Source organism: Python bivittatus, unplaced genomic scaffold (genome assembly GCF_059951505.1).
Source record: "Python bivittatus isolate LINGU-HERP-01145 unplaced genomic scaffold, Pbiv_v1 ctg000700_np1212, whole genome shotgun sequence".
Lineage (NCBI taxonomy): Eukaryota > Metazoa > Chordata > Lepidosauria > Squamata > Pythonidae > Python > Python bivittatus.
The window spans coordinates 15,121,415-15,147,783 of NW_028277098.1; the positions used below are offsets into that span (position 1 = coordinate 15,121,415).

The 26,369-nt window shown below is 41.1% G+C and overlaps 1 protein-coding gene across 3 annotated transcripts in view; it reads left to right on the plus strand.

The window, feature by feature from the left end:
* The first annotated feature begins 843 nt into the window (after positions 1-843).
* Positions 844-26,369, plus strand: part of CFH (complement factor H) — a 93,351-nt gene continuing 67,825 nt past the window's right edge. For 2 of the 3 annotated variants that reach the window (XM_088153298.1, XM_088153297.1), the window contains exons 1-3: positions 929-1,010; positions 23,139-23,330; positions 24,687-24,792. In XM_088153298.1, the coding sequence (XP_088009424.1) occupies positions 944-1,010; positions 23,139-23,330; positions 24,687-24,792 (365 nt within the window). In that variant the 5' untranslated portion in view covers positions 929-943. Of the gene's footprint in view, positions 1,011-23,138; positions 23,331-24,686; positions 24,793-26,369 lie in introns of all 3 variants that reach the window. The other variant, XM_088153296.1, reaches the window with a different exon arrangement.

Genomic DNA, 26,369 nt, shown 5'->3' on the forward strand with positions numbered 1-26,369 from the left:
CTGGACTTGTTCCTGTAGTTATCAAAAGCCAGGTCAACTCGATGAACCATAACAACAACAGATGAAGTTTCCTCCATGTAGAGGGCCTACAGTGAGTATAAACACTGGCTGGACATTGCAGTTAGAGCAGCTGCTCTTTGATAGTTTATTTCCCTATGGGCAAGGTATCCATGAACACATCCAATTAATTTGTGGAGGCATTCTTTGTAATTTGCTGTTCTGTACCACATGCCCTTAATAAGATTCTCCACATGGCAGCACAGCGTACTCACATTTCCAGTCACAACAGACTCATGAAAAGGACAACATAGCTGGTACTCAGCAAACCAAGAGATAACAAGGAAAGCAAAGTATTGTAACATTTGCTGTCTAAAGCACAGATGCAGAGAGCAGTAAAACTGTTGGCAACCTTGGCAAAAGGGTAATATTCTGTGACCAGTAGAACCCTGGTTCTGACAGCCTCTGCTTCTGTGGCACTGTTTTTTGTCACAAACGGAATGTGAAATGGAAAGCTCCTTAATGAAGAAAAGCAGGATTCCTCTAAGCAACTTGCTTTTAATGCCGAAAAAACCCAAATAACAATGCCCCTCTTTGTCAAGAGCCTGTAGATGAGATTGCTTTCAACCTCTCAGGCTTCACACAGTGAGTCAACAAGGAAGAGGTGGTTGAGAAATTGGGAAAGGTTTTTAAAAATATATATATATTTTACATAATTCTCTGACCAATACCACAAAACAAAAAAACAAAAAAAAAAAGCTGAAAGGAAGAAAGAAAAGATTGGTTGTGTGTGTTGCAATAGGATCAAGGGGGAGTGACTGATGAAGAAAAAGCCTAGAGTAGGCCATGCTTGGGAGCAGTCAGAAGAGGCAAAGTCAGAGTGGGTTGGAGAAAAACCAGGGGAGCCTTGTTGTGAAAGGGCAAAAGCTCCCTGCCCAGCTCAGGGATGGCTTTCCGGTTTCTGGGTTACGTTGTTCTAGTCCTGTTATGGGTATGCGTTACTGCTGCGGCTGGTAAGTCAAAAATTTAAGGGAATGTACCATTTGATAATAACTGTATAGAAAAACAACATTTAAATAGAGAAAAAATATTTAAACATAGCTCTTTGGGTTTTTTTTAAAGACTGGAACTCTAAGCATCCGGATGTGAATATACATACCAGTATTAGAGCTCTAGATAAATTCTTTTCTCAAGTTTTCATTGTGGAATTAATGGAATAATTTGAATCTGCTATGGTTTTAGCTATGTTTGGAATCAAATGGTGTCTTGTAATCTTTACTCAGCAATCACATATTAAGTTTGCATTATCTTGTTAGAGTTGCCAGCCCTACAAACATAGCAAAAAGTACAGGTATTTAGACATGAATGTTTAAATTATTTTTATCACTTTATGCACTTCATTAATCCAAAACAATCTTTTTTTGGAAGTAATCTTCATTGCCTGTAGAGGAACTAACAATACAGTCAGAAATAATAACGCAAATCTGTTCATTACTACTCAGAAGTAAATCCCACTGGTTCTAATGGATCTTATTAAGTATGCATAAAATTGCAACCTAGTTGTACTGAATTATAATTAGATTCCAAAGATATGCTGGTGAGACTGATTTTTACTAAACCTTAGAGCTGTATAGTCTTAAATTTAGCAAAAGCTGCAAAGGCAAACACTGCTATTTAAAAAGGGGAGGAGGGTTCCCATGTAATTTTAAAGAATTAATAAAATATTTAGCCAAATTGTTAATTGCATGCCTATGTATACTTATCTGGGAATAAGTCTCACTAAAATATGTGTGATTAATCTTGATTTGATGCATATAGGTTTTTATTGCTGAAGACAGTAGAATTCTAAATCCACAACAGAGTTGTTCTTATTGATTTTTGGAAAATTAAGTTGAAATCAATATGAATGTATTACATTATAAGGACAGATTCTATTTTATTTGTGTTAGATATTTCCTTATTAGTGATTTATTAAGTCTTCTATTATATTAACACTATGCTGAGATAGCAATAATGAGGACAGGTTTTATATTACTAACCTCACTGATGATTGGGTGATATTGGAAGACCATCTAAATCTCTAGCGGGAAAATAACTATAGCATCACATATCAATTTTATTTTGTATAATACAGCTGCAATTCTGTATTTATCCTAGTAAACATTCATAGGACATTGCGCTGAATTTTTTTCTATTTTTGTGATTTGTTTATACAGATGCAGTTACATAAGAATAAAAAGTATAACAGCTGTATTATTTTCTTCCTCTGGCTGCCCAATATCAAATGTTTATTATATGACAAACAGAAAATTACTAGGAAAGTGACAATAAGTACTGATTTTTAAAAAATGACATTGCTGGGTTTTTTAAAGGTATGTTCTTCCTACTAGGTAGTAAATAGTTATTTTAAGAATTGCTGCTTTTCATATCCTTTTGAAATATTTACTCTCAAGTTTACATGTTTGTTTAAATATATCCAATATATTTCTAAATTGCCTCAGTTCTTGTAATACAGTAATAAGGAAAATATTGATCCCAAGAATATATTATGTGCTGCTTCTGGAAATGGGCACCTCTAATTATTCCAAAGTGAATGTGTGAATGGCCACTCTTTTGGGTGTTTGTTGAGGAAGTAATCAATAATAATCATAGCCTCAGCTATAATACTAGAGCTCCTTCTGGGTTTGGGAGGTGCTAAGTAGGATCTCTTCCCATGCTTATCTAATTTAGTCTCATCACACCTGTCTCCAAACCTTTCTACCAGGAGGGGGGCTCAAAGGGGCATTTCATCCCAGATCCAGTAAGTCTTAAGACATTGTTAATATGAAGAGACAACAGACCATTATTCTCCAACATTTCGGAACCAAAGATTGGATTCAGCTGTACTACTTGCATTAAATCAATAACTGTATAGATTAATACAAATACATAAACACAAGAATGATCTGAAACAACAATAATTATTGACCTATGAATTACCCTCCTTTCCGGTCTTGATAGGCTTGCTTGGAGAATGCAGTCTCTCCCCCTGTAACCCAACAACCAGACAGGTTCTTTTTAAAATCCAGTATATATTCTAATGCACACAATTCAACAACCTTGGTTGCCTTACAAAAATCTCATGGCACAATTTACTCTTCCTTCTTCTTGGCTGTGTTTGATTCTTCTTGCACATTCCCCTTGCTGGCCCAGATCCAAATACCATTTGGCTGCTCATTGCTTCTTTTGGTCACAGTCCATTCCCCAGCTATCCCACATTGCAGTCCTTGCTGTCTTGGCCTCAGTCCTTTTTCCAGTTGACATGTTGGGTTGATATCCTTCTTGGGTGGAAATTGCCTGTTGGTCTATCATCCTTGAACTCCAAGCTGCAGGCTGGCATGCCAGCAGGGCACACAATGCTATTCCTTACCTCTTGCTCATAAGCAATCTTTGTGTCATTCTCTTAACTGGAATGTTTTGTCTTCTGTCTTCCTTTTCTCTTAAATTGCCTGATTTATGAGTAAGCTTTCATTTTAAAGCTTTCCTCCTTTACTCTTGAATAATCCATCAGTCTCAAATTGCTGACTGCATTTTGTTAATGCAGCCCATAAGCAGGGATAATAGGTGAATTACTCATAATGCCACTTACAGACGTCTTTCCCAACAACAGCAGTCTGAGTATTCAGGCAGGCCTCATAAAACTCTCAGTTAAGATCATACATGTGAGAAGAATCATGAGGCCCCAGAAGCTTAACAACCTCTTATTACTAAAATATACAGTGGATACCCCCATCAGTATATATGTTGAGACTGTTGGGCTTCAGAGTTTAGTGACTGATCTAGACAACAGATTTCCTGACATTTTGCCAGCAACTATGGCTGGCATCTTCAGAGACAAGATATACAGACCCACAGGAAACTAAGCAGGGAATGACTGGGCTCCTGTCTTTATAGCCAGGTGTCCTGACTTCTGATTGGTCTTTAACCGAGCTGGTTTTCAATTGGTCCAGGTTGATGAGGGCTATGTTGAGACCCTTTGGCAAGTTTTTTGCAAACATGCAGGTGGTAGATGGAATGTGGCTCCTTTAAGTGTTGGGGACAGGATTAATCCATGCATCCTAAACAACATTTTCAATAGGGAGGAATCAATTTATGTTCTCTCTATGAACAGGTACAGTGTAATAAGTAAGGTTGTAACATGTATTTGTGTTGCTCATCAGACATTCCTAAGGATATTAATGAAGGAGGAAAGTATGTTACTTTTGAGGAGATTTTATTTTCATCTGTGCATAGTTAAAGATTTCAAGTTGTATTGAAGTAATCTTTGTGGACATTGGCAGTATATTAAATAATACCAATCCTAGAGAGTTGGTGCTTGTAACTTTTCTGAGAAAGAACATTATTTCTTCATTCAAAATATATTTTAAAATGTTCCTGTTGTATGCACAGGAAATGAGACTGATAGTAGGAAAGAACATTTTGTGAAGTAGAAATACCGTGTACCATAACCCAGATTAAACATCAATGAAATACATTAAATAAAGTTTTATGTAATTTAACATTAAAGAAACAATTCATTGAATGTGAATAAAAAGGGACAAGGTTGGTTTTCCTTTTTTTTAAGAAACAAGGTTCTGTTGTTCATTACTGTGAAAATATGCTTAAAAGTATCTGGCAAAAATCTCAGAAGTCAAAAGGAGGGCCAAATGAAATTGCTCATACTGGGGGCTGGGGCTGCAGCACTTGTGTGTGTGTGAGAGAGAGAGAGAGAGAGAGAGATTTATATACCACTCTTCAATTGAATATGATACAAAAAACCCAATCATTAAAGGGAATCCAGTGGACATCAATCTCTCCAGTTAAAGCAATACAGGATAATAACTCTGGAAGCAGAGGGTCAGGAGTGGAGAGAACCTGCTTTGTTAAAGTTCAGAGCAGCTGATTGAGTGACTGAGTGATAGTTAAATGAATGGTTTGCATAATTTATTTACTTAGGTTAGACTACAAGTTCCTTTCCCACAAAGTTATAGATAAGGCCTTTTCTATGTAATTATAGTTGAGGGTCACAGCATGTCCTGGAACCCTAACCTTACATTTTTTCTTCTGCTTCCACTGATAGTATGTTCCTGGCTGCGTACTTATATATTCCCCCTGAGTTCTTGTCTAAAGCAGGGTTTCTCAAACTGTGTGGTGTACCTCTCTTGGGAAGGTGCAGAGTCCAGGGGAGGTACATTGTTACAACAAATCCACCTTTCCCAAAGTTTCATTGTATTGTATTCATTGTTCATTTGTGTTCATATTGGTGTTTGGATTTTAAGGGCAGGTATGTACATTAAGATTTCACTAAAGGATTCCCTCCTTTGTCCACTACTCTTGTATTCATGGTTACTGTCCTTACATACAGAGCCTCTACTTGCATTATATGTGTGAAACTGACTGCAACCTTGTAGGGGGTAATTCCGTCTGGGATACCTGGTATTGGTCCTTAGGAGTTTCTGAACAGAATTAAAGAGTTGGATCTGAGATTGGAAGAAACAATTGAGGGAAGGTAATAATTAAAGAGAAGAAAAATGGATATCGTTTGAAGAGAAAGTAGTAAAAAGGAACCATCTCCAGAGAAATGTGGATGAGACAGCTGCAGCCTGCCTTCTATTCTCCCACGGGCATTTTTTCAAACACAGCAGAGTGTGTTACTGAGCCATTCTGCATCACAGGATTGTACAGGTAATCCTCTCTTACTGGCCACAATTGGGACCGGAATTTAGGTTGCTAAGTGATGCGGTTGTTAAGCAAAATGTTGCGTGACTGCTTCGCTTAGCGACCGCAATCCCAGCATTCCCGGTTACTGCTGTTAAGCAAGAAACGCAGGTTGTTAGGCGAGGCAACTTCCTGCTGGCTTCCCACAATCAAGTCAATGAGGAAGCTGGCAAGAAGTTGCAAGCCCTAGGTGCTGGGGCGGGGGAGGGAGCAAGGGGGTGCATGGGGTGCAGTGCAGGTTGGGTGTGCGAGGGCCTCAGAACCACTTGGATTTTCAGCCCCAGAATCGAGAGGCTTCTGAAGCCTTTCCACTCTGGAGCTGAAAAACCTTCGTGGCTGAAAATCCTGCTTGGATTTCAGCATGGAGATTTTTCAGCCAGCCCCCAGAGTCGAGAGGCTTCCCTCCATGCTGAAATCCAGGGGAAGGTCACAAGCCACAGCCGTCTGCCGAGAGGTCTCTGGGAGCTGGCTGAAAATGCCCCATGCCCAAATCCTGCTTGGATTTTGGCATGGAACTCTTTCAGCCAGCCTCCAGAGACAAGAGGAAGTCCTCTCAGCTGTGGCCTTCCCTGCCAGCTTCCCCATTGACTTTCTGAGGAAGCCAACAGGGAAGATTGCAAATGGTGATCACATGATCGCAGGGCGCTTGGCAACCAGTCATAAGCATGAAGTGATTGCTGAGGTCCCAGATTGACTGTGGGGGAGCTGCAATAGCCACAACCTTGGGCACAGGTCATAGGTCCCTTCATTCAGCACCATTGTAAATTCAAATGGTCGCTGAACAAATGGTCATTAAGCAAGGACTACCTGTATAGCCAGAGATACAGCTGGGAAACATTGAACTTCCCTACATCTAGTAGTTAGTTAGATAACTATCCAGTTTTATTCTTTCATAGAAGCATCTGTTTATATTTATACATATCCACATCTTTTCTCCTCTTTCCTTCCATATAGACTCTCTCTCTATTTAATAAAACCTAGTTCTCTTTCTCTATCCCTCCTGTTTTCTTCTTATACTGGTAGTCCTTGCTTAGCAACCACATGTTCAGTGACCATTTGAAGTTATGATGGCATTGAACAAGGGGGACTTACGACCAGTCCTCGAACTTGCAGCTGTCACAGCATCCCTGTGGTCACGTGATTGCGATTCATGTGCTTGGCAACCAGCTCACAATTACACTGATTGCAGCATCCTGGGGTCATGTGATTGCCATTTGCAACCTTTCCTGCTGGCTTTCCATGAGCAAAGTCAATAAGGAAGCTGGCAGGAGGTCGCAAGTTACTCTTGCTCCTGCCGCTTTTTCTCCAGAGGAGTCCCCAGGCAGCATAGGGATCTGCAGTGCCCACTTGTGGCACCTGTCCACCCATACTCTGTAGCACCTGCCCATGGTGCCTACCCATATTCCATAGCAACCACGCACAGCACCCACCCACCTGCAGCTTTCACCTGCTGGCCTGCTTGCCTGGGACATAGTTTCAGCGATGTAAGCAAGTGCTTCTGGATTCTCTCCTCTTCCCACGTTGCAGTCACATGAGTCCTCGCTTAACAATGGCACCGGGGACTGCCAGAATTGCCTTAACTAAGCGATGTGGTCATGTGACATCATGCTTTATGACCACATCACTTAGCAATGGAATTCTGGTCTCGATTGCCGTCATAATCTGAGGACTACCTGTACTAAATTGCCCCCTGTGATTTTCTTTTGCTTCTTTTCAAAAATCATGGGTGCCCAAACTGTGTCATCCAAAAAGCATGGATGACACAGTTTGGGAGTCATGACAGAAAGTTGTCACTTCATTTATTCCACTCCTGTCTGAACTTATTTTCCTAGTTTCCTCCTGCGTGGAAGGTGACAATGGCTGTGAAGCAGTCATACTCACAGCAAAGGATATAACGAGTAGAACTCAGGATTTTGGATTTCCCTAAAGTTGCTTGAAAATCCCAAGTAATCTTGTTGACCATTATTTAAACTCCTCCATAGCTGAGAGCTGAATTCAGTCAGTGCTATGGCTAGATTTCCTTCAGAGACTTTCTCTTTCTTTCAGAGACTTCTGCTTCTTACTAATGGCCATGAGACAACAGGAGAGATTTAACCCTTTTCTCTCTGGCCACAGATTGCAGAGAATTTTCTTCCATGCAGAATATTCACAAGAAGAAAAATTCATACCACTTTTCAGTTGATTTATTTTAGCATCTCTTCCTGGGGCAATGCAGACTAGTGTATTATGTAATGAGTATTTTTTCACTGCCTATCATCTTTCAATTCCTATCATTTGTGTACATCTGATAGAAATTAAATATACAATGTGATGGGGGTTAGTCTATGAGAGATTCATAACCCAGTTTAGTTTCAGTGAGTGAATGGGCCAGTCATTCTGAGGAATAATCTATTAGAAGGATAAAGCAGAATAGAGAAGGAGGCACACTGCTTCTGGGCATCTTAGTAGAAAAGCTGGATAAATGTGAAATACTTAAATTGTAAGGTAAGGAAAAATGTAATTCATTTAATCTTTTTAGGAGGACAAACAAGGGGATTTTACTGTGTTTATTGGATTGTCCTAAGCCATTTTTGTGGCTTAACATGTGCAGTTCCATCCAGCATGATTTTAAATCAGGGGTTCCTAAACTTTTCCCATCATACCTTCCTTTTATGTAATCTTAATGTACACACCTCCCCTAAAAATCCAAACACCAAAATGAACACAAATGAAAAATGAAAACAATACAGTGCAACTTTGGGAAAGGTAAATTTATTGTAACAGTGTACTAAAAATATACTCTTTTAAGGTGCACTCTTCACACCTTCCCTGGACTCCGTCTGCACCTCCCCAAAGGAGGTATACCTCACAGTTTGGGAAACCATGTTCTAAATCATAGTTAATGACTTCTTGTGTGGTCTGAATATAGCCAGTTGTAATATACAAAAAAAAAAGAGACCCTAACGGTTAAACAAAAGATAACTTCCACAATGTTTGAACCAGGGTACTTTTTAAAAATTATTATTTTTATCCTGCCTTTTTATATATAATTCAAGGCAGTGAACGTGGCTAACACATCTGCTACCTATGTTCCCCACAATACCAATCCTGTGAAGTGGGTCGGGCTGAGAGAGAGTGACTGGCCTAAAGTCACTCAGCTGGCTTTCATGCCTAAGGAAGGCCTAGAACTCACAGTCTCTTGGTTTCTAGGCCAGCACCTTAACCACTATACCAAATTGGCTCTCTTGATCTCTTATCTTGATGAAATTGTTAGGGTAAGTGAGTGAAAATTAGCTCCCTTTTTATAGTCGTTTCGGAATAATATGCTCAGTTCTACTGGGTATTATTTAATGTTCCCGTTACACTAAACAATTTGGCTATCCAGTGCAAACTTTCATTTTTAGCAGCCAAAACCTCACTCTGGCTGGAACTGGTGCCATTTTTCTCCTTTCTTAGAACTGTCTTCTATGAGCTCCTGTCTGGATTTGACTGTTAGTACAGCCATGAGAGTAGAGCCAATTTGGTGTAGCGGTTAAGACACCAGGCTAGAAACTGGGAGACTGTGAGTTCTAGTCCTGCCTTAGGCACCAAACCAGCTGGGTGACCTTGGGCCAGTCACTCTCTCTCAGCCCTAGGAAGCAGGCAATGGCAAAACACTTCTGAAAAATCTTGTCAAGAAAACTGCAGGGGCCAGGCAATCTCCAGAAGTCAAAAACTGACTCAAAGGCACCCCCCGCCCAAAAAAAGGCAGTGAGATAGATAGAGAGATAGAGATAGAGATAGAGATAGAGATAGAGATAGAGATAGAGATAGAGATAGAGATATATTTTTTTTTTAAGGACATGGATTTGAAACATTCACAAGAAATTATCTTCATTCATACTTAGTCTGCATGTGACTCTAGTTCAGTGATGGTGAAGCTATGACACATGTGTCAAAGGTGACATGCCACAATGTTTTGGGTGACATGCCAGCGTTCACCAACACCCAACAACTATTTGCCCTGTTTGAGTTAACAAAGAAACTGAGTTTGTTTTACTTGTATTTAGTTTTTGTAATTATTTGACATTTCTTTATATAATACATAGCACCACACATAATTAGACTGTATTTTTAAAAATAAATAATTATGTAAAGATTGTTTCTCTTTTGTTCAGGGCGGGGGGGGGGGGTGACACACCAGCAGAGGCAAGTTAGGCATTTTCCAAATTTTTGACATGCTGAGCCCAAAAGATTTGTCATCACTGCTCTAGTTGGAGATAGAACAGATACTCAAACACAAATAGTATATGAGCACTATTGTTACTTGTAAACGTATCTACAAAATATAATTTGGATATTCTGAAATACGATTGGAAAATAGATTGTTTTGGGATTTGAAGCATTATTCATTGCAGAGAGGACTGATTACAAAATAATAGCAAAGGACTAGCCAAGTCATCAGTTCTCATAACAGAAGAAGAAGAAAAAAAAGAACATTTCTATTTACAAAATTGAGTGTAATGAGCAATCATTCCTGTGTTAGTCCATAAGAAGATCCAAAGTCCACAGTTAGATAATATTTTCTATTAGGATCAACCCGCTTTTTGGAATATCATCTCCCCTGAGGTTAGATTGGCTACAACCCTATTGGCCTCTAGGAAATCCCAAGAGACATGGCTGTGCCATCAGGCCTGGAAATCCCGTGGAGGTATGGAGCCTACAAGATGGATGTATTGTTCGTAAGCTGTTAGCTGGCATTCTCCCACATTTTATGTTTCTGGTTAATTTATTTTAATTGTTTTTATTCATATGAGTCTTGTTGTTTTAACTTGTGAGCTGCCCAGAGTTATGTATGTGAGATGGGTGGCTATATATATCGAAACAAATAAGTAAACCGAAATGACACAACATAATACATGATGTATGAGTTCTCCAGAACGTTTCATCAGACAAGAGGATAGGAAAGAACAAGAAAGGCAAAACTCAGTTCATGTGATAACAGCCATCAAGTCAACAGTTCAAAATCTTCAGACCGAATGCATTTGTTAATAATAAGTGTAATCAGTGACACAATTATGTAGGAATGAAGAAAATGGTTGCTCCTCCAGTTATGAAAAAAAACAAAGACCATTAGTTTCTGATATTCATGTTCCCTTTAGCAAAGCACATAAGATGCTGGCTCCAGTTTTGAATTGTTTCTAAAGAAATTGGCATGCTAATCTGTGTTACGGGTGAAGTCATTTATGATGGTTTAGGTATTTGTGGATTACAGGCCAATCCACTTCAAACTGCAGTCCATAAACATTTGAATTGCAATCAAACTTGTAGTCATTCACTTTGAATGGCCTTTTTGCATTGGGTCTCTCTCTGGTCAATCATAACATGTTATACTATGTAGTAGCACCCTCTGGTGACTGAATCATTGCTTAATTCTATAGGTTATTTAAAAAGATGTCTCTACAAGAGAACCTTTTCTCAGTGATGGTCTTCAGATTTTTTTTTCATTTTTTTTACCCCGCCTTTATTATTGTTTTTAATAAACACTCAAGGCAGCAAACACACACCTTCCTTCTCCTATTTTCCCCACAACAACAAACCTGTGAGGTGAGTTGGACTGAGAGAGAATGACTGGCCCAAAGTCACCCAGCTGGCTTTCAGGCCTAAGGAGGGAATAGAACTCATAGTCTCCTGGTTTCTAGCCTGTTGCCTTCACCACTACAGTAGACCAAACTGGCTCTCATTGCTGTAGTTTGAACTGGATAGATAAGTCATATGTCACAGTTGTGAAGGTCAACATTTTATGTGCCTAATTTAGTCTGAATTACTCCCATTAAAGCTGTAACTTTTTGTCTGCAATGTTCTAAAAGATCTGAGAAGTTCCTTTCAAGTCATTTTTTAAAAAATTTCAGAGTAGAAGTATGTAGGATTGTTCTTTAAATTTTTTAATCAATTAAAGTACTACAATATTAAGTGTGCTAGAATAACTGGGCAACAAAGTGAAAATATTAATCAAAATTTAACATGAAGTAATAATTCAGAATAGAAATATTTCATAGCAAGACATGCCTTTTCTGACATACTGCCCGCTGTGACATATTCCAGGTGTGATGCAGGAATGCTATCAAACATCATTGCAGGTGCCAATAAAAGCATAATAGGTAACAGTAGGAGGCACCAGGCTAGAACCTGGGAGACAATGAGTTCTAGGCTCCCCTTAGGCACCAAGCCAGCTACATACCCTTCAGCCAGTCACTCTCTCTCAGCCCTAGGAAGGAGGCAATGGCGAACCACTTATGAAAAACCTTGCCAAGAAAACTGCAGGGACTAGTCCAGGCAGTCGCCAGGAGTCAACATTGACTTGAAGGCACACACACACACAGGAGGTATGGAGATGGATGTCCCATTACAGAAGCTGAATATTTAGAAGAAATAGCCATTTTAAAATCTATGCAAGTTATCTAATCTGAAATTAATAGCATAATTAACAGTGTGCTGACTACTACAAATGGCCTTAGGAAAATAAGGCCATTTGAAATAAAGTTTAAATTAAATCTATTTATAGTAAATAGTGTCGACAGATATGGACCAGCATAAATGGACCATGTGGACCATTTATTTTAATCAGGCATTAGCCATAGAAGCCAGCTGGGTAACTTTGGGCCAGTCACTCTCTCTCAACCTAGGAAGAAGGCAATGGTAAATCACTTCTGAAAATGTCATTAAGAAAACTCCATGATTTCTCCATATAATTGCCAGGAGTACCCAAGGCTATTAATTCTCAGGGATTTTAATTTGTTGTCTGGCAACCATGGCCCTGTCCCAAGTCCCTGAAGGCCTCATGCACACCAGTGGTCACACACTAGGTCTGGTTTTTATCTCAGGGCAATTGCAATGTGATTTGACACTGGAGAACATTGTCATCAGTCTGTTACCATGCACTCTCTGATAGCTGTCAGCCCTTTGTGGTAGTCCAGGTCAGGAAACCAACTCCACAATTTTGATTGGAACTTTATTAGTATAAGCTATGGTAAAGAATCTTAAAAGTCTAGATGTCAGTCTTTATTATTACAACCATAGGCCGGAACTCAAATACAATAAAACATTATGTATATACCCAGACACACACACAAATATAGAAATATTTTTTAAAAGTGTAGTAAGATAAAATAAAAATAGAAGATACAAATGGTTACAGATCTTCAGCCACAACAAAAGAAGGATGGTACATAGAGAGGCACAAAATTGAAAAGTCCTGGAGGATATATCTAAATCCTGGTCAGATAGGGTGACTCACAGATGCTTTCTACCTGGGAATCTCATCAGGAAGGGATGGATGAAAATCATCCAGGATTCCCTGTAAAGAAAGCCGAACAGAAACATATATTTTAAAGACTCTACTACGCTATCCCTACAAGGGCATTTGCATTGGTGTAAGGCAATGTTATTGAAACTTGGCAACTTTAAGATGTGTGGACTTCAACTCCCAGAATTGAACTCATATCTTGGAGTTGCCATATTTGAAAAACACTGGTATAAGGAGATGGTTTTGTATCCCTCAAAAGAGTAGAGAGCAACGAGTCCAGCTTGGCCAGAGTAAAGGCTTGTTAAACCTTCAGAACAGTAATGGAAGAAAGTAGGAAGCTGACACATGCTGTAAAGTCTGCAACCAGGCTTAGATTGATTTGTAAATCAATATCCCAGATACGCTACTTTAGAGCATTTATGGCACTTTCAAAGGCTAATGGGTAAAAGCTCTCCAGTGAGAGTCCTAGGGAGTGGAACTTGCTGATAGTGGTTTTTTGTTTTTTTTTTAAATCAGGTTGACTTAAAATATTCTTGAAGTATCAATGGGGCTAAACCCAGTGGCAAGAAAAGTAGCTTTAAGCAAAAGTTAAGAATATAATACTGAAGATCATTCCCCTCAGCCCGAGGTGAGATTACCTTATCTCTGCCAACCTTCTGGAAGTCCCTCAAAACCTGATTGTGTCAACAGGCTTGGGGGTCGCAAGGGAATGGTGATCTGATGAGGTGGCTCCATTGTTCATAGTATCTGATGCACTCTCCCAGCCTTTTAATAGTAATATTAATTTTTGTATTGTCGAAGGCTTTCACGGCCGGCATACGATGGCTGGTGTGGGTCTTCCAGGCTGTGTGGCCGTGTTCTGGAAGTTTTGTTTCCTAACGTTTCGCCAGCACCTGTGACCGGCATCTTCAGAGTGCAGGAGCACAGACAGGAGCAGTTCTCTCTGTGCCCAGGGTGATGTGACCCTTCTGTGGGTATTTATAGAGATCTGGGGGAGGGGGAAGGGGGATTGGGGGTGTGTGGGAGGGGTTGGGTTACTGAGTGGCTGCTTGTTTTGGTGTCAGCATCTGTGTGTATCTTCCTGGGGATTAGGCAGGGTTTTTTTTTTTCTTCTATTGAATTGTTAACGAGGGGCTGCTGGGGGTGATTAGCAAGTTATTGTGTGAGCTGTTCACATGTCCTGGTGGTTGAGCTGAGTTCGTTGACCTTTTGCAGGCTGTATTTTTCAGGATTGGTAGCCAGGTTTTGTTGATTTTTAGACTCTCCTCTTTTTTATTGAAACTGTGCTGGTGTTTGTGAATCTCAATGGCTTCCCGGTATAGCCTGGTATAGTGGCTGTTGGTGTTGTCCAGTATCTCTGTGTTTTCAAATAGGATTTTGTGTCCAGTGTGCTTGAGAGCATGTTCAGCTACTGCAGATTTTTCTGGTTGCTGTAGTCTGCAGTGTCTTTCGTGTTCTTTTATCCTGGTATGGATGCTGCGTTTTGTGGTCCCGATGTATACTTGCCCGATGTATACTCTGAAGATGCCGGTCACAGGTGCTGGCGAAATGTTAGGAAACAAAACTTCAAGACCACAGCCACACAGCCCGGAAGACCCACACCAGCCATTAATTTTTGTACTTGTTGAATGTTTTTTTTAATTGTTTTTTATGCTTTGTATACGGCCCAGAGTTATGTCTTGTGAGATAGGCAGCCATATAAATACAGGTAGTCCTTGGTTAATGATGGTAATTGGGATCAGAATTTCCATTGCTAAGCAGTGTAGTTGTAAAGCGTAATGTCACATGACTGCATCATTTAGCAACAGCAATCCCGGTGATCCCTGTTGCTGTTGTTAACCGAATCCCACTGGTCATTAGCTGAGGACCCACTTCGATCCAAGCATTCCCAGTTTGGACCCTCCCAGCCCCAAGCCTCAGTAAGATGAGGGACTGCCTCCCCTTGAACTCCCCCCATCTCCCTATCTCCCTCCATTTCTGACCTTTTGGCCATCTGCCTACCCACTACCATCAGCTGCCCTGCCAGCTGCCTCCTCCTGCCCAGGGTCTACTTTCACGAAAGAAGCCAGCATATGAAAAACAGCCCTGGGTAGAAGAGTCCTTCTTCTGCACCAGTGCAGTTGGGGCTTGTCTCATGCACCAGGCTTTTGCTGGTGCATGAAAGGCAGCCCCAGCTGCACCAGTGCGAAAGAAGTCCCCAGCTTCACAAAAGAAGGCCCTGGGCAGGACACAAATAGAGGCCCTGGCTATTGAGCAAACATTGGCCCTGTGCATGGTGCAAGAGATGCCCCAGTTGCATTTGCATGAAAAAAGTCCCTGGGCAGTACAGTAGTGGAGCAGGCAGCAGGGGCAGGCTGTGGGGGCAACTGGCAGTAGCAGGTAGGTGGGCAGCCAAAAGGTGGTCATAAATGCAGGTGGGCTGAGCAGGCCCGAATTTTGTTCATGTGACTAGGGGGATGCTGCAACAGTCAGAACTTCAAGGACCAGTAATAAGTCCCTTCAGCAGGGTTGTAACTTTGAAGGGTGCACAAGGGGGTGCGCAAAAAGAGCATGGTGAATTGGTGAGGGTCCAAGGGGGTGTGCGAGAGGCACGGCATGGGTTGGGGAGGGGGTGCACCAATGGCTGGTGTGGCACAAACACAAAGGGGCTGTGGGAGACTTATCCCAGCGACTTGCAGCCTTCCTTGCCTGCTTCCCCATCAACTTTGTGAGGAAACCAGCAGGGAAGGTTGCAAATGGTGATCACATGATTTCAGGGTGGTACAAAGGACTGTAAACACAAACCAATTGCCAAGCACCCAGATCGTGATCACATGACCATGGGTGGGCTGAGGTGGCCAGAAGTCTGAGGACCAGTCATAACCCCCATTTGTTCAGCACTGTGGTAACTTCAAATGGTGGCTAAGCGAATGGTCATAGGTCAAGGATGTCAACCTTTGTAAAAATGCAGACTTAGACTCTGTAGAGAAGCAGAGAGATGATCTTGACTACAAAGATCTTGCTAGTTGCAGGGATTAAATGTGTTCCCTTTGAATGGAAAAATCTCAGGATAGCTACCTGTGCTGAGCAACACCAACTGTATAGCAAAAAAGTTTTCTCCAGGACAGGCCTAGAACAGCCCTACAAGATACTTAAAGGTATGTGGTTGTCAATTATGGGTTTTGTATTTCAAGCAAATACCAAAAGTTTAGTTTTCTGATGGTTGTTAGCAAATTTTTCTTCAAGGCAAAAAGAAGCCAATGCCCCTCAGTGCCCTCCTCATCCAACCTGGGAGACAGACATGATAATAACATATGCATATAAAAAAGCTGGAATTACTCTATCTGCTAATATGGGAGGGTAATGTTTAGGAATGGAAAGGAATTGAAATATTACTGAATCAATACATAAATTTAAAATTAAAGGAGCTAAAATCTATTCCTGCTTCACTCTTCTCTGGGCGGAAACAGCTCCATAAAGACGTCTCTAGGGGAACATCTAAACCTCAAGGAGATGGCAGAATAGAGAGACTGAATGATAAGGAGTAGGCTTTTTGTCTGTTGAGGAACCTGTCAGTTTTTCACAGTCTCTCCCTTGTGATCCTATCAAAAGCTGATCTGAAATTGATGAAGGCTGCAGAGAGGTAACCTCTGGCTTGGGAGGAATATTTTTCTGCTACATGGTGGAGGACCAGTCAGTGATCTAAAGATGATTGGTCCCCTCTGAAACTAGCCTATTCCTCAGCAAGGATATGTTTACTTTTGACCGAATCTGGTAATTTTAAATAGAAATATTGGGCATATAACTTGCTTATTATAGTAAGCAGGCTAATGGGTTTATAATTAGCAGGATCAAATATATTCCCTTTATAGGGAATATAAAGGGATAACAACAGCATGGGCCCAGTCTATGGAACTGTGTTTTCCCACCCCTCCCTCTTATAGCCCAGGGAATTAGTGCAAAGCCAGTATGAGTTTTTTTTTAATGCTTTCCTCATTTCCCAGGCTTAAAGCATGTTTTGTAAACTGTTATTGTCTAATTTCTCCAAGGTCATCTCTGTGGTTGCCTACCTTGCCTTCCAGCTTGCTGGCGTCATCCCCTCCCCATAGAGAGAAAGGGCTTCTTCAATTGGTTGGCCTCTGGCAACTTATGGCCCCAAAGTAGTTCTAGAGGGATCTTGGGGATTTCCCTGAGAATCTAGTGGGCAGTTCAGCCAAGGCCTTAATCATAGCTTGGAATAGGCAGATAGCAGGAGCCTTGGACCTCATTGTCCCTATGCAGTCTCTCTGTGCCAATCCCAGTGTGCACCTTGGTTTACCAAGTACCTTCAGGAGATGAAGTGCCAGAACAGATTCCCGGAGCACCAATGGAGGAAGATGAAGAATGAGTCTGACTGAACATGAGTAAGAGTTATTCAGGATTACCCCATAGTGATGAGAGCAGCAAAGCATCAATATACGTATCTCTACCCTTATTGCATTTGCCAATAGCCATCTGGTGGCCCTGTTTAAGGAGCTTCAGTCCCTGCTGGAGAGAGAGAGATCATGTGATCATCTACAGGGCCACTGTGAACAATATTCTAAATTGTCTGGCAAATAAAGTTGCTCAGATCTGATCAGAGTTGAACTCTGACTGGGCTAGTCTTGTTGAGGTGTCTAGGCATGGCCTTGTGAGGTTATCTGGTATGAGTCTGAATCTGTGGCTCCTAATGAAGTGAACAGGATCTTACAAACTGTAGTTTGGCCTCCTGCTTATTAAGTCCAGGTCTTTCCTGATTGTCAAGGTTGCCCAAGATGTGACCTGCGGTTGGGTTCATATAAGTGTTGGCTTTGAGAGGGGGTAATATGCCCCCTCCTCAAGAAGCCATCCTTGGAGCTGATGAGCCTTAATAACTGTCTTCCAGTTTCCTTGTCACAGATTCTCTTTTGAATCACAAATAATTAGATTGACCCAGACTTAATAAAGACACAAAGCACTGGAAACTGGGCAGTTGGTTGAGTTTTTGTATCTTCCTTCAGTGCCTCAGGGAGACTTTTATTTTATAAAACAAGGAAAGCTTTTAAAAAAAAAGAATTGTAAACTATAAATGCCTTCAACTATTTCAAAAACTAATATCTTATTACTAAAACTATATTCTAGTTTAACTATTTTCTATGAACTCTTTATCTGCACTATATTCCTTAAAATCCAGTTTGACTGCATTTTCATATCTTTCTTTCTAGATCTCTATTTAATGCTGACCTCTGTATTTCTTTTGTCTTAAACCCTATGTATACCTATTGTCACTCTCTGTAGAGCTGTACTCCTTTCCTACAGTGTTCAATCTGCCTTTTATCTTTTGTTGGTTTCTGTTTTCTATTTCTGTTCTGTCAAAGTCTTTACTTTTTCTTTTTGTTTGTTTGTTCCTGCCTGAGCTTCTTGACTCTTCACCTGGTCCAAAGATGGCTAGAAGAACTTTCATGTCACACCAGGTCTGAGGGAAGAAAAAATGCCTCTCTCACCCCAGTTTTCCCAGCTTCTGCCTCCTTTCCTGTTGTATCTTTCCTAGCAGAGCTGTTTATCCTTTAGTTTTATTTGCTACTTTTATTCCTGGCCTTTGGCTCTGTTTATTCAGCCTATTCTTTGTGAGACTGTGGCTGCAGAGCTCCCAAGTAGCCATCTTGTCTTCCTTCTCCTCCTCCCATCTGTCCAATGCTGCTGTTTGATTGGCATCTGCTGTTTGATTGGCAGCTGGGTCATCCTGATGATGGGGGAGGGGTATAATGGAGGAGAAGGAAGGAACATAAAACACAGAAGTTTATAATCTGCCAAGATAATCTGCCCTTCCATGCTCCAACCTCTACTTTTTAGAAAGACTGTTGAGAAGGTGGTCAAACAGCTGTTGCAGAGGATTATTATTATTATTATTATTTATTTAATTTGTCCCCGCCCATCTCCCCACAATGGGGGACTCTGGGAGGCTTACAACATACTAAAAAACATTAAAATACAGTTAAAAGTTATAAAACCAAACATTAAAAAATAAAAAGCTAAGAAATCCAAGAGGCCGCTGGGGCCACAGCATACCACTAAGGGGCCAGCCAACCCCAATTCTGATTTCTTCCCTCCCTGCCCCAGGCCAGATGGCAGAGCCATGTCTTTAAGTCCCTCCGAAAGGCCTGGAGTGAGGGGGCCTGTCTCACCTCCAGGGGCAAGATGTTCCAAAGGGCGGGGGCCACAGCAGAGAAGGCCCGCCTTCTGGACCCCGCTAATTGGAGTTCTTTTACTGTGGGGATCTGAAGCATGCCCTCTCTGTGAGATCGGGTGGGACGGGTAGAGATCGTGGGGGCAAGGCGGTCCTTCAGGTAGCCTGGCCCCATGCCATGTAGGGCTTTAAAGGTGATAACCAACACCTTGAATTGGACCCGGAAGCAAACTGGTACCCAATGCAGCTCATGGAGCAGAGGTGTTATATGGGTCCTTCGGGCCCCAAAAATCGCCCGTGCGGCCGCCTTCTGGACCAGCTGCAGCTTCCGGATATTCTTCAAGGGTAGCCCCATGTAGAGCGCGTTGCAGTAGTCTATCTGGGAGATAACGAGGGCATGAGTGACCGTTCGCAAGGCATCCCGATCCAGGAAAGGGCGTAACTGGTGCACAACCCAAAGCTGTGCAAAAGCCCTCCTGGCCACGGCTGCCACCTGCTCTTCGAGCAGGAGTTGTGAGTCCAGGAGGACCCCCAAGTTACGCACTGGGTCTGTCTGAGGCAGTGCTGATTATTTGGACCCATTTCAGTCAGATTTCAGGATGGAGGCCACATTGTTCATGCTTGCTGATGACTTTTGGTGGAGCCAGGATGGGGGTGCTGTGTTCCTCTTTGTGCTCCTCTATTTCTCAGCAGCTGTCATTTACTATGATAATAGTATTCTTCTGGACTGACTACAGGGCTTAGGAATTGGGCATGCCATGTATAATGATATATGGGAATGACAGGAGGAAGAGCTGCAGACTGGACAACTGTCATGTACAATATATCTCAGTCCACAGAAGGAGGAGGCATGGGAAGCATTTCAGAAGGCATCCTCCCTAGTTTTCCAGAGAGTAAAAGGAAAGGAAGTGAGAAATACTTTCAGACTTGCAAGATTCTCTTAATATAACCTTATAATAAAGATAGGGCTAGTATTCATTGTTGTGCTTCTTGTCTGGACTACCTTGAAGAGCTCCCACCATTGTTCTTCTCCTTCCTTAGCAGCTGGTTCCAATCAGAGTTGGTGGGGGGAGAGGTCATACCATCAGCCCCTCATCTTTGGGATGCCTCAATGCCTCAATCATATTCTGTCCCCTCCTGTTTATATCTAGGTAAAAATGCTGGGGAGGTCATGTGTCAGCTCAGGGACTGGTATCGTGAATACACGGATGATAACCAGTTGCATGTGTCAATCCTGGGCAGGCCAAGTGATGCCATCAGTGTACTGTCTCAGTATCTGGAGGCTGTGTCCATCTGGATGGGGAGAAATAGACTCAGTCTCAGTCCTGCTAAGACTGACTGAATTTTTGTCCTCCACCTCCTCCCAGATCTGGGGACTTTCCATCTTTAGTCTTAGATGGGGCTGCACTCCCGCACTCAAGATTGATGCACAATCTGGGTGTCATCTTGGACTTACACTTCTACTTGAATAAATGGCAGATGTGGCCAAGAGGGCCTTTGCCCATCTATATCTGGTATGTCAATTCTGTCCCATTCCTGGATGAGGAGGTCCTCCAGACTACTCATGCCCTATTCACCTCATGGTTGGACTGTTGCAATGTGCTGTACATGAGGCTGCCCTTAAAGACCACTCAGAAGATACAGCGGGTCCAGAATGCAGCAGCACAGGCAATGTTCAGCATGCCTCAGCAAGCCCATGTGATACCACTGCTCTGCAAGCTGTACTACTTGCCAGCGAGCTTTTGGGTGCAATTCAAGGTGCCTTTGATATAGGATCAGGTTATATGAGGCACCACCTCATATAACTTCAGGTTCCCTTGATCAAACAATTCCATCTGCCAGAGCCCAGGACATATACTCTCCCAATCATGGTGCCTGCTCTCTGTAATATTTGTTTATTCAATTTTTATACCCACCTATCTCAACGAGTGACTCTGGGTGGTGAACAGTATCTATATACTACTAAAACTCTCAGAGTCTGTAACCTTTAATTGGGCAAAATGGTGCATCATAGGGCAACCGTTTTTGAATCAATGTACCTCAAATGGGCTAACTTAAAGAATGCGTCCAAAATCCAGGACCCATGACTTCTGTGGGATTGAAATTTGGCAAAGTTGTGGCACTTCAGCACCACCACACCTTCCCAGAAACCTATAGGTTGCATGGCGCAAGGGAGGATGGGAGGGGCATATCCCTGCCCTCTATCCCAACTCCCTCTGGCCCCTGTTCCCAGTCAGCTGGAGGCAAGGCCCAACGGGTGAGTGGCGATTGGCTGCTTTGGAACTGAGGCTGAAATTTAAATCTCTTAATGGCAGTGGGTGGAAAGGGAAGGATGAGGGAGTGACTTGAATGTCTGCTGGCAAAGTAGGGCTGGCTGGGGGGTACTGGCAGTCAATGGGTGAGCCCTCTTCCTCCATCGAGGGAGGGGGCCCTTCAGGACCTGCCAAGATGGAGAAGGGGGGCAGTTTTCCTCATGGTCTGCAGCTCCCTTTGTTCCCCTCCCCCCAACAAAGTGGCAGGCAGTTCCATGGGTCAGCTGAGGAGGAGGAAGAGTGACTTCCTACACTTCCTGCCAGCTTCCCACAAGCAAATTCATTGGGGAAGCCAGCAGGAAGTCAGAAGTCACTCCTGCTCCCACTGCTTTTTTGCCCACCTGTGGCCATTCTCTTTCTCTGTTTAGGTAAGGAAATATTTCTGAAAGGATGACCCAACGTGTCACAGGTTATCTGGTTAAAAATAAACATTAAAACGATTACAACTGCAACAATAAACTTGGAGCCCCGGACCTGGGCACAGAACCGAGTCTTTAGGGCCTTACGAAAGGCCAGCAGGGTCAGGGCCAACCTGATATCCAGAGGGAGAACGTTCCAAAGGGGAGGGGCTACAGCAGAAAAGGCGACAGCAGAAAAGGCAGTTACATGCACCAAGTAACTGGCACCATTTACTACCTGTGCTGCCTTATTCTGCACCAGTTGGAGCTTCTGAATGCTCTTCAAGGGCAGCCCCATGTAGAGTGCAGTGCAATAGTCCAGACAGTAGGTCGCAAGGGCTTGAATGACAGTGAGCAGGGCGTCCTGGTCCAGACAGATGCAACTAATAATATACTTCCAGAGATTTGTTTACATTCTAAAACACAACTAACAGGGCTCCATACCCTGCTAACATCCCAGAAGTCTCTTGAGACAGGGTATGGAGCCCTGTTAGTTGTGTTTTTTGTTATAGGGTGCGTGTTTGTCCAATTGTTTTGGTTTTTGTTTTGTAATTGTTTTGTTTTGTAATCGTTTTGTACAGGTTTTAGGTTTTATGTAATTGTATATTTATTTATAGTTTTAACGAGTTGTGAGCCACCCAGAGTCCCCCATTAGGGGGAGATGAGCGGGGGATAAATTTAATAAATAAATAAATAAACAAACACATTTGTTTTGTGTTTTGTTTTGTTTTAGGGTAAGTTGTCCACAGTTGTTCTAGAGTTAGGTGGCCTCTAAGTCTTATATCTAAATATAAATAATAAATATCTACCGAACCGTGAAAAAAATAAAGCTGAAATTAAAAGTAGCATAGCATCAAATAATGTAAAACCCAATTGTTGGAAATGAAATGAAATGAAAATAGACTAACTTTTAATTACATTTTTCCAATTGTGCATCTCTAGTTTAGAACACACATGATCAAATACTTTATAGCACATTTTACAGTTTTTTACAGTTTTCCCCACCATCACATTTTATAGATGCACTGCTATTGCAACTCCTATAATTCCAAACCAGTGTGTCCTCTGGCATTGGTCTGTCCAGCAGCCAAAGTTATCAAAATATAATTACCGTTTTCTGAGCAAAACTAACTGACCTATTCTGAGGGGTTGTAAAGCTATCCTTTTACAAAATAATTATTTTTTAAACTTATTTTTTACAAGCTCCAGAACATAAGATTTGGCACTCAGGTTTTGCTGAATGCTGTTTCTTTTTCACTGCTATCTAGCTGAAAAAGAATGTGAACCACCTCCCAGAAGAGATCGTGAACAACCTATAGAAGAATTGAATGAAGAGTCATTTGGACATGGAACCACAATATCATATAAATGCCGGCCTGGATATGTTAAAGCTTGGCTTATTAAAGTTCAGTGTAATGATGGAACCTGGGAACACTTGTATCCTAAAAAGAACTGCACAGGTAAGTAATAAAATAATGTTTTGCAAAACTCAGTGAAGTAGGATACTGAAATGCTTGAGAAGTATTTTTTCCCCATTTCTGATCAGTATTTTTGATTATAAGCCATCAAGTTGATGTGGGCTCTTAGCAACCACATAGATAGATTTTTCTCCTGGACGATCTGTCCCTAACTTGTCTTTCAGGTCTTCCAAAGGGGAACTCATCACTGCTGTAACTGAGTCCATCCACCTTGCAGCTGGTTGTTCTCTTTCCTTCCACCTTTCCCAGTATTATGGACTTCTCCAGAGAGCTAGGTCTTCTCCAGAGAGCTAGTGCATAAAAACTAACACAACCTAATATAAAATAAGGAATAAAAAGCAAAAAGAAAAATCAAAGCAAAAAGTGCAAGAAAAGAAAAGAAAAAAAGTTGAGGAAAAATAGAAAAGAAAGAAAAAGGTATAAAGAAATGGCTTCCAATATTCTTCACAGCAACTATAAGTACAAATATAACCTCTCTCTCTCTTATATCATATTACTCTTCTTTCTATAATCTATACTGTTTAACTATCAAAACCGTAAATCACAAGTTCATTTTTTTTTCACTTTCACACAAAAAGTCCATAACAGGCTTCCAGTTACCAATAAATGTAGGTAATGTCTTTTCTCTAATCAAAGAAATCAATTCATCAATTTCAGCAAAATCTATCAACTTCACCAACCATTCCTCCATAGTGGGTAATGTTGAATCTTTCCATCTCTGTGTATATTGTAATCTCACTGCAGTAATCATATATTGAAATAATCTTCCATGACTTTTTTCTAACTGTTTATCCATTAATCCTAAAAGGAAAATCTTTGGCTTCAGCTGAATATTGATCTTTAAAATCCTCTGTATCAAAGTGTGCATTTGAATCCAACCTTTTTTAGCTTTTCAATTTTGAAGGGTTTCTAAAGGAATTGGCATGCTATTCTGTGTTACAGGTGAACTCATTTATGATGGTTTAGGTATTTGTGGCCAATCAACTTCAAATTTCAGTCCGTAAACATTTGTTTTGCAATCAAACTTGTAGTCATTCACTTTGAATGGCCTTTTAGCATTGGGTCTCTCTCTGGTCAATCATGACAAATCCCATTTTTAAAAGCTTGAAATTATATTGTATTTTTTGTCTCTTTTATCACATCTATTTTCTGTTTGTATTCTTTGTTTTTACTTGATACTCACTACCATGAATTATATTATTAACGACTATAAATAGAAATTGCTTTTCAGACTAGATGCTAGGAGGATTGTATAGGTGCTTCCATGAATAACAACTTTGAATTTACCATGTAATGTCTTAATGGCAATGCATTACATTTTATTTTTCTAATTTCCAGGAATATCTTGTGGACATCCCGGAGACTCTGATTATGCCACTTTTGAACTTGTCCGTGGAGATGGTTTTACTTTTGGTGCCCGTGTTACTTATACGTGTAATGAAGGGTAATCCTTTTGCTGTTGGTTTTTCTTCTTTCTGATTATTCATCATATATAGCCTGTATTTAAAATAAAAATAAAAGTTCTGTCTCCCAAAAGGATAATGTAATTATATTGTATTCTAGAGTGGGAGTTGTTTATGCAGTTGTAACATATCACTGCAGAGTCCTGCTGTCTTGCTTGCATCCAGATCACATGTGACTAGTTCACAAGAGAAAAGTAAAGCCAAAGGGGATATAATAGGAGAAAAACAGCTCCTGTCATTCATATATGCAGGTACTCCTTGTTTAATGACTGCCCTGTTTACAAACTGTTCAAAGTTACAACAGCACTGAAAAAGTGACTTTACAACTGGTCCTCGCACTTACAACCATCACAGCATCCCCACACACATGATCAAGATTTAGGTGCTTCACAACCGGAAGGCATATTGCAGGGTCCCATGGTCCCATGATCACCATTTGCACACATCACAGCCAGCTTCTGACAAGCAGAGTCAGTGGTCAGTGGAGAAGCTGGCAGTGAAAACGAAAGTTGTGGTCACATGATATCTCGCTTAACAACTGTGTCACTTAGCGATGGAGTTGCTGGTCCCAATTCTGTATATGTATGTGCATGTGTGTGTGTATACATAAGAGTCAGTTTAGTATACTGGTTAATGGGCTGGCCTAGAAGCCAGAAGACTGTGAGTTCTAGGCCTTCCTTAATCATGAAAGCTGCTGGGCTAGTTGTTCTCTCTCATCCCAACCCACCTCACAGGTTTGTTGGTGTGGGGAACATAGAAGGCAGGACTATTAGTTATGTTCACTGTTTTGAGTCATATATAAAAAAGTTGAGATAAACATCTAAATATCTATGCACACACACATGTACATATATGTATACACACACACATGCATATATACATGCATGTACTCACACTTTAAGATGGGTTAAGTCGGGAGTCTGATGTGACTGTAATCTGTGGCTCTTGTCTGGGCTGTCAAGAGTGTGGCTACTGAATTAAGAAAGTTCTCAACATGATCAGCAATCCTTCCTATCCTACCTTTAAGCATCCAGTGGGATTCTATAGAGATGACGTATCTGTTCTTGTTCTACCTTAAAGGAAGTAAAGCTAACACCTAAATAAATAAATAAATTCCTCTTTTATTCAAATGCAATTATTGCAGGAAATACAATTCTGAGCAATATTAATTTTATTAATATTAATAATATTAATATTAATGAGAAAGTTCAGTTTTTAGTATTCCATATACAGTATGTTTAATCTTTAAGTATCATGGATTTTTTAGTCATAGTCCCCATGTCTGCACTGGAATGCCTCAGTCATGGAATCATAACTGTTCTGCGCTCTAGAACTAGAGAGAATACTCTTGACCTTCTGTGAAGTCCTTTGAGGTATTTGAAGAGTGATCTCTCTTTCTCTCTCTTTCTGCCCGCCCCCCCGTGTTTTTTCAAAGTTAAACATACCAAGGTCCTTCAATCTTGCTTCATAAGATTTAGCTTCTAGTCCCCTGATCATCCTCAATTTCCTTCTCTGAACCTGCTCTAGTTTCTCTGAATCCTTCCCAAAGTGTATTGTC